Source organism: Pelophylax lessonae (genome assembly GCF_965119305.1).
Source record: "Pelophylax lessonae genome assembly, chromosome: 4".
NCBI classification, from domain to species: domain Eukaryota; kingdom Metazoa; phylum Chordata; class Amphibia; order Anura; family Ranidae; genus Pelophylax; species Pelophylax lessonae.
Window position 1 is genome coordinate 610,156,585 of NC_138771.1, and position 19,475 is coordinate 610,176,059.

The 19,475-nt window shown below is 38.4% G+C and overlaps 2 protein-coding genes across 2 annotated transcripts in view; both read right to left on the reverse strand.

Annotated features, from left to right (window-relative positions):
• The window catches only part of LOC309552827 (uncharacterized protein), a gene marked incomplete at its 5' end in the record, with an annotated part of 75,671 nt that extends 66,034 nt beyond the window's left edge, over positions 1–9,637 (reverse strand). Inside the window, one exon of the mRNA XM_082253737.1 lies at positions 8,883–9,637. Coding sequence (XP_082109863.1) covers positions 8,883–9,637 — 755 coding nt within the window. The remainder of the gene's footprint in view (positions 1–8,882) is intronic.
• A 7,125-nt stretch (positions 9,638–16,762) lies between these two features.
• Positions 16,763–17,941, reverse strand: LOC309552828 (uncharacterized protein; the record flags this gene model as incomplete). The annotated part of the gene is made up of 2 exons (XM_082253738.1): positions 16,763–17,395; positions 17,882–17,941. The coding sequence occupies 2 exons, from the start codon at positions 17,939–17,941 to the stop codon at positions 16,763–16,765; spliced, it is 693 nt and encodes a 230-aa protein (XP_082109864.1).
• Between the last annotated feature and the right edge of the window lie 1,534 nt (positions 17,942–19,475).

Genomic DNA, 19,475 nt, shown 5'->3' on the forward strand with positions numbered 1-19,475 from the left:
ACCAAAGAAATTGGTATTATATTGTATTTTTGTGTACTAAAATTTGTTTTAATTTATTTTTTTCTGAAAATGTGTTTTTGATAAATGACTGTGCATAGAATGTGCAACATAAAAAATTGCAACGACCATCATTTTATTTTCCAGGCTTCTGCATTCAGAAAATGTATACTGTTTTGGGATCTATATAATTTTCTAGCAAAAATGCTTAATTTAACATGTTTGTGAAAAAAATTAAAGATTGGCCCTGGACAGCAAGTGGTTAAAAATAGGTTTTGGCTTCAGATATACTTAAAATTTCAGTTTGCATATAAATACTTTTATTCACAGATGGTTTAAACAAACCAATTGCACCTCACCCCCAAAACATTGTTATGTCCTATAATATACTAATAAAAATAATAACAGAACCATAATACAATAAGACAACACCCAGTTTCAAACTAAAGGGACTATTCAACCCAATAAAAGTGTATGACAACCAAAATAAAGTAAATTTAAAGTACTATATCATACCTGGCAAGATGTAGTTTTGTGATTCTTCAACTGCTACTTGTTCTCTTCCTCTGCCTGCAATCCTTCTACCTGCCTGATCTCTGCTTCACCTTATATTCACCTCACCCATAGTTACTAACATGAGGAAGCTTTGGATTGGCTAAAAAGACAATAAAATATGTGTTTACAGTTGTTTAAAGGCCCATTTGTCTCTTCATTTGCAGTCAAGTTATTTCTCCAGTCATGTGACAAGTTCATTAACATTTGAAGCTTTGGAGGCAAGACAATAGGGGGCAATGTAAATGTAAATACATGGTTTGCACTTCTCATTAACATTTATATAGTTACACAGTTTGAGAGTTAGTCAGGTTGAAAAAAGACACAAGTCCATCTGGCTCAACCAATAAAAAACAAAAAACAGTAAAGAAAACCATACAATCCCATATACACAATCCTATACCCGCAGTTGATCCAGAGGAAGGCGAAAAAACCCCAGCAAAGCATGATCCAATTTGCTATAACAGGGGAAAAAAAATCCTTCCTGACCCCCTGAGAGGCAATCGAATATTCCCTGGTTCAACTTCGCCAATACATATTAGTAGCCATTTATATTATGTACACCTAGGAAAGAATCTAGGCCTTTTTAAAGCAATCTAGTGAGCTAGCCAGAACCACCTCTGGAGGGAGTCTATTCCACATTTTCACAGCTCTTACGGTGAAGAAACCTTTTCGTATTTGCTGACGAAATCTGTTTTCCTCTAGGAGTAAAGAGTGCCCCTTGTCCTCTGTGTTGACCTTAAAGTGAATAACTCAACACCAAGTTCACTATATGGACCCCTTATGTATTTATACATGTTGATCATATCCCCCCTTAATCTCCTGTTCTCAGGAGAGAATACATTCAGTTCCTCTAATGTTCCCTCATAGCTGAGCTCCTCCATGCCTCCTATCAGTTTGGTTGCCCTTCTCTACACTTTCTCCAGTTCCCTGATATCCTTTTTGAGAACTGGTGCCCAAAACTGAACTGCATATTACAGATGAGGTCTTACTAATGATCTGTACAGGGGCAAAATTATATCACTCTCTCTGGAGTCCATGCCTCTGTTAATACAAGAAAGGACTTTGCTTGCTTTGGAAACTTCAGCTTGGCATTGCATGCTATTATTAAGCTTAGAATCTACCAGAACATGCAGATCCTTCTCCACTATGGATTCCTCCAGTTCTACTCCCCCTAGTATGTATGATGCATGCATATTCTTAGCCCCCAAGTGCATAACTTTACATGTATCAACATTAAACCTCATTTGCCACATATTTGCCCAATGAAACAGTGCATTGAGGTCAGCTTGTAAGTTGGAAACATCCTGTAAGGAAGGTATTCCACTGCAAAGCAGCTTGGTGTCATCTGCAAAGACTGAAATTGTACTTTTAATCCCAGACCCTATATCATTTATAAAGATATTAAAATGTAAGGGTCCCAACACTGAACTGAAAAATATGATACTGTGATTGTAATATCAATAACAAAGGAGGCTGTAGATGGTATACAGAAATTTGTAGACGTTTGTGACTTTACAGTTTTGTGTTACAGTATACATGTTAATTTCATTATGTGGTTTTTTTTTTTTTTTTTTGCTTAATTCCCCACTCCAGGCCAGACTGCCAAAAAAAATTGCCACCTGGAATTAGCTAAGAAACAAACTAAACTAAGCATTCAGTAGCTATCCTATTGGATAGTTACTGCATGTGCCCAAAGAATGAGGTTAGCTGACTACCTGAATATACTGAGTGACCAGAATATTCCATCAATGGATTTTTTCTTCCCTGATGGCACGGGCATATTCCAAGATGACAATGCCAGGATTCATCTGGCTCAAATTGTGAGAGTGGTTCAGGGAGCATGAGACATAATTTTCACACATGGATTGGCCACCACAGAGTCCAGAACTTAACCCCATTGAGAATCTTTGGGATGTGCTGGAGAAGGCTTTGTGCAGTGGTCCAACTCTCCCATCATCAATACAAGACCTTGGTGAAAAATTAATGCAACACTGGATGGAAATAAAGCTTGTGACATTGCAGAAGCTTATCGAAACAATGCCACAGTGAATGCGTGCTGTAATCAATGCCAACAAAATATTAGAGTGTTTGACCTTTTTTTTTGGTGGCAAATTTTTTTTGGCCGGGTAGTGTATATACAAAAAAGAAATTAGGTGCGTAAAATAAAATGTCCAAAATAGTCCAAAAATTATGTGTTCACCACCACCACACAGAGACTCATTTTATTTTACAATCTTGATTTTTTTGTAATGTATATATACAGTATATATATTTAGTTGTGTTTTAATAAATAACATTTGCCCCACTGAGGATTTTTTTTTGTGAATACATTTATCAATTTTTTATATTTTTATATGGACATACTATATATACATTTACTTGGCTTTACATGGCCTAAGAGGCTAATGACACACTGGACACCAAGTTTAGAGCATTAAATCTTACAGTGGAACAGCAGAGATTAAACAACCTAGGCTCAAATCAGAAAGATAAAGTATCAGGAGTAGGATTATTATTTTCAAAAAGTGAAATTTATTTCCAGCTGTGTCCAATGAGACGTGGTTGAAAATAAAAATCCTTGTTCTTGTCTAAAGCTTTCTGGATTTAATTCATATATTCAATATTTATGCAGGCACTAGACAGAATAATTCAATAATTTCCGACAGAAAAATAATTCAGATTTGTTTGTGAATTGTTTTTGAACTAAACATGTGTGCTTGGGAGTTTAATTGAGAATGTTGCTGAAATCTAAAGATAGTAAAGCCTGAGGATGGGGTGATTCTACCTGAACAGATACTGTAGAATGGGAGACCAAGAATAAACTTTGCTGAATGTTTTCCAATAATAATTTCATATTAGTTGTATTCCATGAACTAATTCTTAGTTTCTTAATTCCATGAACTAATATTTAGATTTTGTGGTTTCCACCAGGAAAAGTAGAGAGCATTAATGCCCTTAGTGAGGATATAAACATCAATGGATTCTAACCCCTTCTATACACTATCCAAAACAAAACTATTTGTATAGAAAAAAGATAGAAACATGGAAACCAATAAGCTTTAAAGCACAAAGGCTTAAATCATTATTAAAATTGATTTATCTAAGAAATCCTCAAATCACCAACAGAGAGTTAGAAAGGAGCAATCACAATGACCCTACCTTGTATGGTTAAATATTGAGATCCTTCAGCTTCTTCTTGTTCTCTTCATCTGCTATAATCATTCTACTTGCCTGGGTTCTTCCTCAATTTATATTTACATCAACCCCATTCACTAACATAGGGAGGCTCTGATACAAAAGTAATAATCTGATCCTTTTTTAATTTTTATCTTTATTTTAATTTTTTTGTAAAACAACATATAAACATGACATTCAAGTCTTACTACAATCCAGTTTGTGGAAATCTGTTGGCAGTATTGTTACTATTAAAACTATTTAAAGAATGTTTAAAAAATTAGGAGGTTTTACATTGGCTAAAAAGGATTTATTTACTACAACAAAAAGGTTTGTTTACAAAAGTGTTGAAGGTCATTTCAATTTAAATGTTATGTTAAAAATTTTTCTCCAGTCGAATGTCAGGTTAATTACCATTTGAAGGTTGGAAGAAAGACAATCGCAGCGAATGTGCATGTTAAATCCATGGGTATTACTTATCATTAGCATTTACAAAATGTTATACCATGATTGAAACACAAATAACAGTAGAAGCTGTAGGGGGTATACAGAGGATGTTTGTGACTTTAAAGTTTCATGTAATAGGATGTTTGGTACTTTTGTTCTGTTTTCTTTTTTGCTTCGTAAAATATACTGTATCCTCAAGAAGGAATTTTTAATACAGCCTAAACAATATACATAACTCTGCTCTGGAAATTGAAAGAACACCAAAATGTTTGGGTCTGAAAAGAAAAGGTTATTACAAATATTAATTGGGTACAGCAGCCAATGTTCTTCAGGGGCCCGGCATCCCCAAATTTAAGGCTAAAATATAACATAAAAAGTGGAAGTAAAAAAATAAATAAATAAGAAATACTCATTGAGTGATGTGATGATGCAATAAAAATAACATATACAGTATGTGTACTGCATGTGTGTATATAAATTGAACTATTTAAATTAAACTAAATTCAAGATGTTAAAATATAATAAGTATAATATAATAATATAATACAATAAATAGGTTGTACTAATTCATGAAATTCATATATACAGTATGTATTATATATACATTTTCATATAAATACATAACTGGATATATATTATATCTAAATATATTGTTGATGTCAAGATACTGTTGACAACCTGGACAACAAGAACTTAGTAATATGTCTTATATTTGACCAAAATAGTTAAGGTAATATATTTTAGATTTTCTCACTTACGGTATACGTACTATGTTATCAATTTTTCGCAGAATACTATAGCTGATTTTTGAGAAATTGGATTGACCCAATCTGGGCCTTCACTGATTGATTTTGGCCTGTCCTTAGAGCATCCTAATCTCTCTTTTCCCTCCCACTCATTCACTTAGATTACCATGTACACTACAGTGTATTGATAACTGTGCAGTACCATATTTTACCTGAGGATGAGAAGATTATACTTGGACATCCAACCATGTCTACATACATAGACAGTAAGACAGGCAGATTTTGAACTGTAGTAACATTTTTCTATTACTAACATTGTAAAGCAGATAAGGTTATATTGTGGGTTTTCCAGCTATCACATTTTGTTACATTCAAACCTCAACATACAAAATGTTTTCAATAATTTAATTGCATAAACTAATTTCACAATTTGTTCAAATTGAAATAACAAAAATATATTTAAGAGAGATATAAGCATCCAGAGGTGGAGGAGTGGAGTCATTTTACCAAAAGCTGGGAAGAGCACTTTGTGAAATTTTTGATTTAAGGTCAACCTGTTCTGGTGAATTTATCAAGTGAAGTTGGTATACATCTTTGATACCTCGGAGAATATTGGGGTTTTGCAAATATTTTCCTGGTGGCTATTAGGTAACAAAATTGGACCTTTGTACAATATAGTGAATTGTATTTAATTTCCATTTATGGGTTCTTGCACAACTTCATAAATTGTATTGGCACTATTGGATACAACATAAGGACATTTGCACAACTTTTTGAATTGTACCAATTATTGCTATTACTTAGTTATCATGAGAAGATATTTGCAAACTTTTAATAAATGTACTTTGATAGATTTAATACTGAACCTAGATTTTTTTTTTACTATTGAACAAAGGAGCAATTGTTTAAATTTGTATATTAGCCACTTTAAGACCGGAAGGATTTGCCCCCTTCCTGACCAGGCCCTATTTTGCGATTCGGCACTGTCTTACTTTAACGGACAATTGCGCGGCCGTGACACGCTGTACCCAAAAAAAATTAATGTCCTTTTTTCCCACAAATAGAGCTTTCTTTTGGTGGTATTTGATCACCTGTATGATTTTTCTTTTTTGCGCTATAAACAAAAAAAGTGCGACAATTTTGAAAAAAAAAAAAACAATATTTTTTCACATTCTGCTATATGACATTCTCAAAAAATAAAATAAAAATAATTTTTTTTTAACATTTTAGGCCAATTTGTTTTCTGCTACATATTTTTGGTAAAAAAATCACAATATTTTGATTGGTTTGCGCAAAAGTTATCGAGTCTACTAACTACGGCAAAGATTTATGTCATTTTTATTGGTTTTTTTTTTTTTACTAGTAATGGCGGCAATCTGCGATTTTTTTGCGGGACTGCGACATTGCGCCGGACAGATTGGACCCCTGACTGATATTTTTGACACTTTTGGGGAGACCAGTGACATAACTACAGTAATCAGTGCTAAAAATATGCACTGTTACTGTAATAATGACACTGGCAGGGAAGGGGATAACATTATGGGTGATCAAGGGGTTAATTGTGAGCCTAGGGGAGTGATTCTAACTGTGGGGGGGGGTCTTCTGAAATGACCATAGAGACCTGTGATCCTATATTGCAGGGAGAAGAATGGTCAGCTGTGTTTACAACAGCTGACCGCTCTTCTCTCTCAGTGGGGAGCGATGGCAGGTGTCAGGGGGGCAATTGAAGCCACCTGACACACGCATCGGCTTTACCGCTGATTAGCGGGGGTAGGAGCGCGCCGCCGGTGGAGCGAGCGACGTATACCTGCATCGCTTTGCCCAGGAGCAGCTGCCTGCCACAGTAAAACTGCGGCGTGCGGTCGGTAACTGGTTAGGGCTCTTTCTCACTTGTGATAATGCTTTTTGCCCTCTAATAAGAAAACCGTGGTGGATCGCTTGTAAGAGGGTGGTATAGCAGTTGTTAGGAGCCATTCAGGAGAAGCTACTGCCACCTGCTGACACATATATATATATATATATATATATATATATATATATATATATATATATTTTTTTTTTTTACATTTTTTAAATAACATTTTACATTGTGGGACAAGTGTTTGGCTCACAGTTGCAGTGCTGCCCCATTGATCTTAGTTGGCGAGTTTTATAGGTGGCGCTGAAAGTCAAAGGTTGTGCTTAATCATTACAAAGACCACAACCAGTATGTCTAGGTGTTGAGGGGGCGGTAATCAGTGTCAAGTGACTACCTCAATCAACCATTAGACTTAGGCCACTTTCACACGGGCTTTCCGATCCAGTCTGCCTGTAAGTTTTTCAGGTGGACCTGATCGGATGCTCTATGCAGCCCTATGGAGCAGCGGATGTCATTTTTTTGTGGAGGTGAGCAGACACTTCATCTGGTGATATAGGACAGGCGCCACTCTAAGTGCAGTAAGACAATTTTAATATGGTAAATCAATGTACACCAAATACTCACAATAGAGTAGGTGAGAAACAGCAGTGTATAGCATGTGAACTGGTCCATCCAAGCAGTAGGTCCGTCCGGGTGCCTAAGCCCCCGTTCACACTAAGGCGACCTGTGAGGCGACCTGGTCGCCTCACAGGTCGCCGTAGGTCGCCTTCCATAGGGAAGCTGCGGACCTGTTCTAATAGGAGCGACACAAGTCGCTCCGACTTAGAAAAAGGGTCCGGAGCTTCTTTGGGGCGACCCGGAGCGACCGTCATAGACTTCAATGTTATGAAGTCCGTGACGGCCGCTCCGAGGTCGCGGCGCGCTGCTCGCACCGCGACCTCGGAGGTCGCCCCCCCCAAGTCGGATTGCCCCAGTGTGAAGGGGCCTCAATCAGTCTGAAGTGATCCGCTGCAGTTATCCGCTGTAGCTGATGCAAGTCGGCACTTCCTGAACACTGATGACACAGAGGTAGACTTCCGGCGACACTCTCCCGGTTACAACGCAAGGACGCGGAAATATTTCCCTTGTGTAAGACAGAGCTATAGAGGCCTGAAGAAGGAGCACATGCTCCGATAACGCGTCGCCTATGTCATCGCGTCCTTGCGTTGTAACCGGGAGAGTGTCGCCGGAAGTCTACCTCCGTGTCCTCAGTGCTCAGGAAGTGCCGACTTTTGATATTAAACCAAAGCTGACAGTTTAAATTTAAATCAGGTTCTTATAAATCACCATTAATGTTACTTAACGTCATTGGCTGTCTATGAAAGGGAAAGCTATGACATACGTTACATATCTTTGGCAGAACATAAAAAATGGAGATAGTTTAATTTTAAAAAACCCTCCCTGTACAAGCAGAATTGCTGGAAATATTTTTAGTTTTGTTTTCCTACTTTCATGTATTTTTTTTTAACCCCTCCCCTCACTTCCATTTTGGCCAAGGCTAGAATGATGTGTACCTGGACCTGCAGCATCACATTTCCCAGGAGGCTGGGATTGGCACACAGAGCAGCCAGAAGGTGGGCTGAGGGCCAGGTCCAGTGCATCATCGGAGCTGACTGATTGCACTTGAAAGAGGCAGCCAGATGAAAAGGACCAAGATGAAAACACAGGACCCGGCAGATCAAACATTGGATCACAGCAGGAAGACACTGGATTTGTTGTGAGGCTGAATATGTATTTTGACGAGAATGCAGCACTGCAGGTAAAAGGGAAAAAAAATAGGGTGTTACAGATTTATCTTACAGTGGTTCTGATTCTTCTATTTGTGTTGAATCAGATACTGTATGTCTGCTGTGAAAAGCTCAAATCATATTTGAAATGTTTAGGTCCCTTCTCCTACATGCAAGCTTTTTGGCAATCTCCTAGTTGGTTGTAAATGTTTTCCTTTTATGAACAAGGATACAGCTTTTTGTAAATCTTCTGAAAACCAGAATTTTTTATTTATTTTTTTACTTGTACTTTATCATAAGTACTTGCTAAGTATCTAAATAGTTTCCCTATGTGTTTTCAGGTGTTGAAACATATTTGACTTTTGTGAAAAGCGCTTTGCACATTTTGAACATCCAAATGGCTTCTCTCCTGTGTGGACCCTCTGGTGTTTGGTCAGAGATGATTGACTTCCAAAACCTTTATTACATTCAAAGCATTTAAATGGTTTCTCTCCTGTGTGAATCCTCTGATGTTGAGTAAGATTAGATATGTGCGAGAAACACTTGTTACATTCTGAACATCTGAAAGGCTTCTCTCCAGTGTGAATCCTCTGGTGGGTAGTAAGATTAGAAAATTCTGAAAAGCACTTGTTACATTCTGAACATCTGAAAGGCTTCTCTCCAGTGTGAATCCTCTGGTGATTAGTAAGACCAGATATTTGCAAGAAACACTTGTTACATTTTGAACATCTGAAAGGCTTCTCTCCAGTATGAATACTCTGATGTCTTGTAAGATCTGCTTTTTTGCTAAAACAGTTATCACATTCAGTACACCGATATGGCTTCTCTCCTGTGTGAATCAACTGGTGTTCAGTCAGTAAACTTTTGCGTGAAAACTTGTGATCACATTCAAAACAATGATATGGCTTCTCTCCTGTATGAATCCTCTGGTGCTGAAAAAGACTGTTCTTTCGTGAGAAGCTCTTGTTACATTCAGAACAGATAAATGGTCTTTCTCCTGTGTGAGCTCTCTGATGACTTATGAGATTAATTTTTTGTCTAAAGGATTTGTCACATTCAGTGCAAGAAAAGGGTTTTTCACTTGCAGCATCCATCTTACTTTGCAGTAAAGCTTTTTCCCTATTGAGCTCTTTTATCCACCTGCAATGAATTGTAAAAAGAAATGTTATTTAAAAGTATGGAATACTAGTAAAGTAAAAATATAGTAACATTTAAAAAAAGGTATTCACAATGTTGACAAATATGCAATTTCAGAAATTTAGGTTCACTTTGGGGATAATTTGAAATGTAGAGTAACCTTAAATGTCGAGGTTACAGCAAAACATAATCTGCATTTTAAGGCATTGATACAATGCAGCTGGCAGTTTGCTTCCCTAGCTCATGGACTTCTCTCTTGGATGAGATCTCCCTGGAAGGCACTGGTGCCATAACCTTCCCAGGCAGCAGTTGTGAAGCCCTAGCTAAGTCACTATTGCTTAAAGAAACCAGAAAGTGGGATACAATAAATTGTAACTAAATTAGTCTTTGACAGAATAGATAACTTGCAGATGGTTTGAGACCACACACTCTGTAAAAATTTATTTGAGAAAAATCTTACCACCCTGCTTCTTTGAATTTTCTTTTCATTGCTGTCAAATACAAACATTGATTTTAACCACTAACAATTAGAAAATCAAAAGAACATTCTTGAAATGAAAACATTTGATTGAAATCCTATTAGTGTATGGCCAGCTTTAGTCAGTTGTCACTTTCACTGTCAGCTGTCCCATTGGAAGATTTCCTCCACCTGCTGTTCTAATATTAACCATAAATTAAAAAAAAAATGTGCTCCCACGCTACCTATTTACTAAAAAAGTACACCTGTATGATTCCCAAATCACTTACCATGCTGCAGACACCAATTTCCATTCCCACAAAGGTAAAGTCATTGCATGGATTAGAAGCAAATGCCATGCAATGGATAAACGTAATATATTTGCAAACTCAATCTCTAATCGATAAACATGAAATTAATAAAGTGCTGAAAATATGTGCAAACTCATTCACTAATAAATAAATTAAAAATATATAAAATACATTTGATCATAAATAAAAAGCACGATTTGACAAAAAATAGGTGTGTGCCTAAAACCATATAACGTATCAAAACACATTAATAAAATGTCCAAACGTATGTACTTATACTCTCGGTCACAGCCTTTCATGTAAATGTAATCCATCCAATTTATCCATGAGTACACCACTGTGATACATCATGTACATTTCTGAGACTTTTCTCCACCAATTTCACAGTATAGATCTTGTATGGAATGGAATAGTCAGTGGAATGCCATACTGACTGGAAGGAGAGGTGATAGACCGTATTCTGTGAGAGTATCCTGATTAAGTATATGGAAAATCCCAACTGATCTGTGCTTTGTCATCGGGAGCTATGCTGTGCTGTGTAAACTGGAGCTGGAGCTGGAGCTGTGTCCAAGGCAATTATATTGTAGTGCACCAGCATAATGCACATTTAAATGTGAGTGCTTTTTAATTGATTTTAATAAATGTTGGAAAACATTTTATATCCTGTTTTTATTTTTTCTGAGCTGCTTGATTGTCTCCAAAGATGAACTAACAGTTAAAGGAGCCATCAATCAAAACCATTTGCCACTGGGAGGACATCCATGGACGTCCTCGGATTGCAGTGGTTATACTAGGATGATGCCTGCACCTGTAGGCCATATGCCGCACACTGCATCAAATTGGTCTGCATGGCTGTCGTTCCAGATGGAAGCCTCTTCTAAAGATGATGCACAAGAAAGCCCGCAAACAGTTTGCTGAAGACAAGCAGACTAAGGACATGGATTACTGGAACCATGTCCTGTGGTCTGATGAGACCAAGATAAACGTATTTGGTTCAGATGGTGTCAAGCGTGTGTGGCGGCAACCAGGTGAGGAGTACATAGACAAGTGTGTCTTGCCTGCAGTTAAGCATGGTGATTGGAGTGTCAGGGTCTGGGGCTGCATGAATGCTTCAGACACTGGGCAGCTACAGTTCTTTGAGGGAACCATGAATGCCAACATGTACTGTGACATACTGAAGCAGAGCATGATGCCCTTCCTTCAGAGACTGGGCCACAGGGCAGTATTTCAACATGATTATGACCCGAAACACACCTCCAAGATGACCACTGCCTTGCTAAAGAAGCTTAGGGTAAAGGTGATGGACTGGCCAAGCATGTCTCCAGACCTAATCCCTATTGAGCTTCTGTGGAGCATCCTCATCATGGAGGTGTGGAAGAGGACTCAATTGACAACCTGTGAAACTCAGGTGAATTCCATACCCAAGAGGGTTAAGGCAGTGCTAGAAAATAATGGTGTCCACACAAAAAAATTGATACTTTGGGCCCAATTTGGATATTTTGACTTAGGGGTGTACTCACTTTTGTTGCCAGCGGTTTACATGTTAATGCCTGTGTGTTGAGTTATTTTGAGAGGACAGCAAATTTACACTGTTATAAAAGCTGTACACTCGCTACTTTACATTGTATCAAAGTGTAATTTCTTAAGTGTTATCACATAAAAAGATATAATAAAATATTTACACAAATGTGAGGGGTGTACTAACTTTTGTGAGATACTGTATATTACGTTTACCTGTACAGCTGCATCTGTTTCTCAGCCATATATTAACCATACATGTTTAGATTTTCAATAATTTACTATCCCACTGACAATGATCACTTGGAAAAGTAGGGCAATTTCTCTAGCTGTTACACAGGCAACAATAAAAAATGGAAAGGGGTTCTACCCTCCTATTCTTATCCTACATTAAGAGAAAGAATTTGGCTTTGGATGAACTATACATTTCAGTTTGCATGTTAACAACCTCTTTCACAGATAGTCAACTAAATCAATTGCAAACTTTGTTATGTCCTATAATATAGTATTAAATAGAGTAACCTAATAGACCATTATAATACATTATTACAAAACCCATCTACAAAAGAAATGCCCTATTTAACCTCGTACAAATTTACGAGAGTCAAAACATTTGAAAATGTAAAGTACTAAATCTTACCTAGTATGATGTAGTATTGGGGTCCTTCAGCTGCTCCTTGTTCTTTTCCCCTGCCTTTAATCCTTCTAACTGCCTGAGCTCTGCTTCACCTTATATTCACATCAACTCTATTCACCACCACAAGTCAACTTTGGATTGGCTAAAATGATTTATTTAGAACAACAAAAGGTGTGTTTCCAATTGCTCAAAGGCCCATTTGCTTTTTCATTTGTATTCAAGTTATTGCTGCAGTCAGATGACACGTTCATTAACATTTGAAGGTTAGGAGGGAAGACAATAGGAGGCAATGTAAATGTAAACCCCATGGTTTGCACTTATCATTAGCATTTATAAGAGATGATACTGTGATTGTAATATCAATGACAGAGGAAGCTGTATAGGGTATGCATATACTTGTAGACATCTGTGACTATGTTTTCTTTTTTTATAGTATTCTCTGTACTTTTGTGGGTTTTTTTAATGAATTCTGCACCGCGGGGTGCTGTTACATCTACCCCTGCAGTGGGGTCCCCCCACCTTGCATAGGCTAAATGCTTCTTTGGCTACAGTGAATAGGAATAAAGTGAATTGCTTACCTCATTTTGCACTCATGCATGATTTCTCCTTTCTGTGGGACTTCCCTCACTTCACTGCACAGCAGATTGCAACTCTCTGATGTCATAATAATCCTGCATTGTGCGGGAGGACAGTGAGGACCCACCTACATTCTGGAGCATCAGACATGCCACCTGCAGAGGAATGAGGAATACAGTATATGTATCCCCCTTAATCAAATGAGCATTTAACCCATGCATTGATGATGAAGTTGTAGGGGATGGACCCCACTGTATGAGTAAATTTAACAGGAGCAAAGATTTGGGCTTTAATAAATATAAATTGCCCCATTAAGGATGTTTTAATTGAGACTATTCTGTTTACATGAGCTAAATTACATTTATTAATATATATATGCTTGACACATATACATATTTTTATTAACTGAGTGTTACAGGAGCAAAGTGGCTAATGAATAAACACTGGACCCCAAGGACATTTGCACAACTTTTTGAATTGTACCAATTATTGCTATTACTTAGTTATCATGAGAAGATATTTGCAAACTTTTAATAAATGTACTTTGATAGATTTAATACTGAACCTAGATTTTTTTTTTACTATTGAACAAAGGAGCAATTGTTTAAATTTGTATATTAGCCACTTTAAGACCGGAAGGATTTGCCCCCTTCCTGACCAGGCCCTATTTTGCGATTCGGCACTGTCTTACTTTAACGGACAATTGCGCGGCCGTGACACGCTGTACCCAAAAAAAATTAATGTCCTTTTTTCCCACAAATAGAGCTTTCTTTTGGTGGTATTTGATCACCTGTATGATTTTTCTTTTTTGCGCTATAAACAAAAAAAGTGCGACAATTTTGAAAAAAAAAAAAACAATATTTTTTCACATTCTGCTATATGACATTCTCAAAAAATAAAATAAAAATAATTTTTTTTAACATTTTAGGCCAATTTGTTTTCTGCTACATATTTTTGGTAAAAAAATCACAATATTTTGATTGGTTTGCGCAAAAGTTATCGAGTCTACTAACTACGGCAAAGATTTATGTCATTTTTATTGGTTTTTTTTTTTTACTAGTAATGGCGGCAATCTGCGATTTTTTTGCGGGACTGCGACATTGCGCCGGACAGATTGGACCCCTGACTGATATTTTTGACACTTTTGGGGAGACCAGTGACATAACTACAGTAATCAGTGCTAAAAATATGCACTGTTACTGTAATAATGACACTGGCAGGGAAGGGGATAACATTATGGGTGATCAAGGGGTTAATTGTGAGCCTAGGGGAGTGATTCTAACTGTGGGGGGGGGTCTTCTGAAATGACCATAGAGACCTGTGATCCTATATTGCAGGGAGAAGAATGGTCAGCTGTGTTTACAACAGCTGACCGCTCTTCTCTCTCAGTGGGGAGCGATGGCAGGTGTCAGGGGGGCAATTGAAGCCACCTGACACACGCATCGGCTTTCCCGCTGATGAGCGGGGGTAGGAGCGCGCCGCCGGTGGAGCGAGCGACGTATACCTGCATCGCTTTGCCCAGGAGCAGCTGCCTGCCACAGTAAAACTGCGGCGTGCGGTCGGTAACTGGTTAGGGCTCTTTCTCACTTGTGATAATGCTTTTTGCCCTCTAATAAGAAAACCGTGGTGGATCGCTTGTAAGAGGGTGGTATAGCAGTTGTTAGGAGCCATTCAGGAGAAGCTACTGCCACCTGCTGACACATATATATATATATATATATATATATATATATATATTTTTTTTTTTACATTTTTTAAATAACATTTTACATTGTGGGACAAGTGTTTGGCTCACAGTTGCAGTGCTGCCCCATTGATCTTAGTTGGCGAGTTTTATAGGTGGCGCTGAAAGTCAAAGGTTGTGCTTAATCATTACAAAGACCACAACCAGTATGTCTAGGTGTTGAGGGGGCGGTAATCAGTGTCAAGTGACTACCTCAATCAACCATTAGACTTAGGCCACTTTCACACGGGCTTTCCGATCCAGTCTGCCTGTAAGTTTTTCAGGTGGACCTGATCGGATGCTCTATGCAGCCCTATGGAGCAGCGGATGTCATTTTTTTGTGGAGGTGAGCAGACACTTCATCTGGTGATATAGGACAGGCGCCACTCTAAGTGCAGTAAGACAATTTTAATATGGTAAATCAATGTACACCAAATACTCACAATAGAGTAGGTGAGAAACAGCAGTGTATAGCATGTGAACTGGTCCATCCAAGCAGTAGGTCCGTCCGGGTGCCTAAGCCCCCGTTCACACTAAGGCGACCTGTGAGGCGACCTGGTCGCCTTCCATAGGGAAGCTGCGGACCTGTTCTAATAGGAGCGACACAAGTCGCTCCGACTTAGAAAAAGGGTCCGGAGCTTCTTTGGGGCGACCCGGAGCGACCGTCATAGACTTCAATGTTATGAAGTCCGTGACGGCCGCTCCGAGGTCGCGGCGCGCTGCTCGCACCGCGACCTCGGAGGTCGCCCCCCCAAGTCGGATTGCCCCAGTGTGAAGGGGCCTCAATCAGTCTGAAGTGATCCGCTGCAGTTATCCGCTGTAGCTGATGCAAGTCGGCACTTCCTGAACACTGATGACACAGAGGTAGACTTCCGGCGACACTCTCCCGGTTACAACGCAAGGACGCGGAAATATTTCCCTTGTGTAAGACAGAGCTATAGAGGCCTGAAGAAGGAGCACATGCTCCGATAACGCGTCGCCTATGTCATAACCGGGAGAGTGTCGCCGGAAGTCTACCTCCGTGTCCTCAGTGCTCAGGAAGTGCCGACTTTTGATATTAAACCAAAGCTGACAGTTTAAATTTAAATCAGGTTCTTATAAATCACCATTACTGTTACTTAACGTCATTGGCTGTCTATGAAAGGGAAAGCTATGACATACGTTACATATCTTTGGCAGAACATAAAAAATGGAGATAGTTTAATTTTAAAAAACCCTCCCTGTACAAGCAGAATTGCTGGAAATATTTTTAGTTTTGTTTTCCTACTTTCATGTATTTTTTTTTAACCCCTCCCCTCACTTCCATTTTGGCCAAGGCTAGAATGATGTGTACCTGGACCTGCAGCATCACATTTCCCAGGAGGCTGGGATTGGCACACAGAGCAGCCAGAAGGTGGGCTGAGGGCCAGGTCCAGTGCATCATCGGAGCTGGCTGATTGCACTTGAAAGAGGCAGCCAGATGAAAAGGACCAAGATGAAAACACAGGACCCGGCAGATCAAACATTGGATCACAGCAGGAAGACACTGGATTTGTTGTGAGGCTGAATATGTATTTTGACGAGAATGCAGCACTGCAGGTAAAAGGGAAAAAAAATAGGGTGTTACAGATTTATCTTACAGTGGTTCTGATTCTTCTATTTGTGTTGAATCAGATACTGTATGTCTGCTGTGAAAAGCTCAAATCATATTTGAAATGTTTAGGTCCCTTCTCCTACATGCAAGCTTTTTGGCAATCTCCTAGTTGGTTGTAAATGTTTTCCTTTTATGAACAAGGATACAGCTTTTTGTAAATCTTCTGAAAACCAGAATTTTTTATTTATTTTTTTACTTGTACTTTATCATAAGTACTTGCTAAGTATCTAAATAGTTTCCCTATGTGTTTTCAGGTGTTGAAACATATTTGACTTTTGTGAAAAGCGCTTTGCACATTTTGAACATCCAAATGGCTTCTCTCCTGTGTGGACCCTCTGGTGTTTGGTCAGAGATGATTGACTTCCAAAACCTTTATTACATTCAAAGCATTTAAATGGTTTCTCTCCTGTGTGAATCCTCTGATGTTGAGTAAGATTAGATATGTGCGAGAAACACTTGTTACATTCTGAACATCTGAAAGGCTTCTCTCCAGTGTGAATCCTCTGGTGGGTAGTAAGATTAGAAAATTCTGAAAAGCACTTGTTACATTCTGAACATCTGAAAGGCTTCTCTCCAGTGTGAATCCTCTGGTGATTAGTAAGACCAGATATTTGCAAGAAACACTTGTTACATTTTGAACATCTGAAAGGCTTCTCTCCAGTATGAATACTCTGATGTCTTGTAAGATCTGCTTTTTTGCTAAAACAGTTATCACATTCAGTACACCGATATGGCTTCTCTCCTGTGTGAATCAACTGGTGTTCAGTCAGTAAACTTTTGCGTGAAAACTTGTGATCACATTCAAAACAATGATATGGCTTCTCTCCTGTATGAATCCTCTGGTGCTGAAAAAGACTGTTCTTTCGTGAGAACAAGATATCTTCCAGTGGAATATTAGAGACTCAACAATATTGGCTCAAAGTAAAATTAGAAAACACCAGGAGAAGGATCCTTATTTTCAAAAAGTAAAAATTATAGTGATGTCCAATGAGAATTAAAATTATAGCCAGGTGTCTGAAAATAATGATCTTTATCCTTTTGTAAGAATTTTTTAATTTAACTTATATTATTAGATTTTTTGCAAGCAGTAGGAAGAGAACTGTAACAATTTCCCACGGAAAAAATATCAGATTTGTTTGGAGATTTAGTTGAGCTAAACGTGTATGCTTGACAATTTCAATGAGAACTCTGCAGCAATCTAAAGATAATTTGGCCTGAAGATGAGGGATTATACCTGAATATCTGTGTCTATCTATATACAGATGTAGCACCCTCCTAGGTAGGTGCTAGGAAGGAGAGTAGTTTGCTCTGACTGCTTAACAGGGGAGTGGCAGGTAAACTATAACCTGCTCCATCTGTTTAACAGTGGAGCCTGATCCATGGTTATGCCTGTTGCATGTGTCCATGTGTGATTCATCTGGGCTCAGGGAGTGTCCCCACTGTATCCAATAGGGGAGCCTGTTGGACACTGGACGAACCCCAGCCAGTGACACACAGGCTTTTGTAACTATCCCAGTGGTTTGGCACAAACCGTGGTGCATCCTGGGATAGGCTATAAAAGTCAAGGGCACATGTGACAGGGTGTCTTTTAGGCAGGAAGCCAGGTCCCAGGAGGAGGGAGATGGCAGTATCTCCTCCTGTCTGTATGGAAGGTGGTCACAGGCGGTCCACCTAGTGGACCAGAAGCCAGGAGGTCCAGTGGATGCTGACAAGCAGAGTTGAAGGCAGAGCAACCTTGGGAAAAACAGTGTCCGTGAGTACCGGGAAGCTTGCCAGGGGTCTGCCCAGGAAGAGGACCACTCCAGTTGAGAGTCAGTGGACAGGGGCTAGCACGCACAGCAAGTGAGAAAAGGGGTGCCAAGTTAGGACCCTGAAGAGAAACTAAATCAGGATCATATTCTTTATATTCACTTCAGTGTGTCAGAATTAATTAATAATAATAATTAATAATATCTCGCTGTGCCTCCATTATGTCAGAATGTTTATACTGCTCTGAATATAACAGTATCTATTTATGGTTAATAATAAGCAAAGATCTGTGTGAAAGGAGAATCTCAACTTATTCCATAAATCAATATGTAGCGAGTTCTTTTTATTGATTAATTTCTTTTTAAAAGCATATACCAATCTTAGTGAAAACAGTCTACAGTATGGAATATATAAAAGTTTTATTCACGAGACATGTAATCACGATAAATGATCAAACTTAAGATGACACAAAAAGATATAACTTCACAAAAATACCAACTTCAAACAATAAATGCAATGTGATTGGTAGCTCAATAATGAAAGTGAAACTGAAACAAAGTTAAAGTGAAACGAAAGCAAGATTACCATTTCCCCAGATGTAGTAGAAACCATATTTAATGTATACTATACAATCAGACCACAATTGTCTGCGTAATGCACAACATGATAATCACTTCACTGCAGATGAAGTGAGAATAAGCCATGCAAAACGGAAGACTTAATATCGCAATAATGCGCTAAATCTGATATTAATAAAAATGTTATAAAAACAAAAATCATCTCTTTAGAGAAAAATCTACATATGGTTTATACGGCTGGGATTGTACTTCCGTTACCCTTTAAATATGAAATGTAAAACATTTTAGGAAGTACATAAACAATATTGAATAATAATCAAATAATTAGCAAGGCATATTTACCATATTCAAGATGGCCGCTAGCTTAGAATGGTAGTTACCAGGTTCCTTAAAATGGCTGCATTTCCAAGATGGTGGCCAATTAGGGAGGAGCTTCGTTTGGCGTCCCTCAAAGGTTCAGATACATGGTGTATTGAAAGGAAGTCTGTGTAGATGAGTCTGTGCATAGCTGTTAGTAGTGTGTATGTTGTAAGAGTGATGTATATTGGGCAAAATGTGATGTGTCATGTGTCTCTCTCATCTGGGCTTTTATATGGTATAGAACAAAGGATTA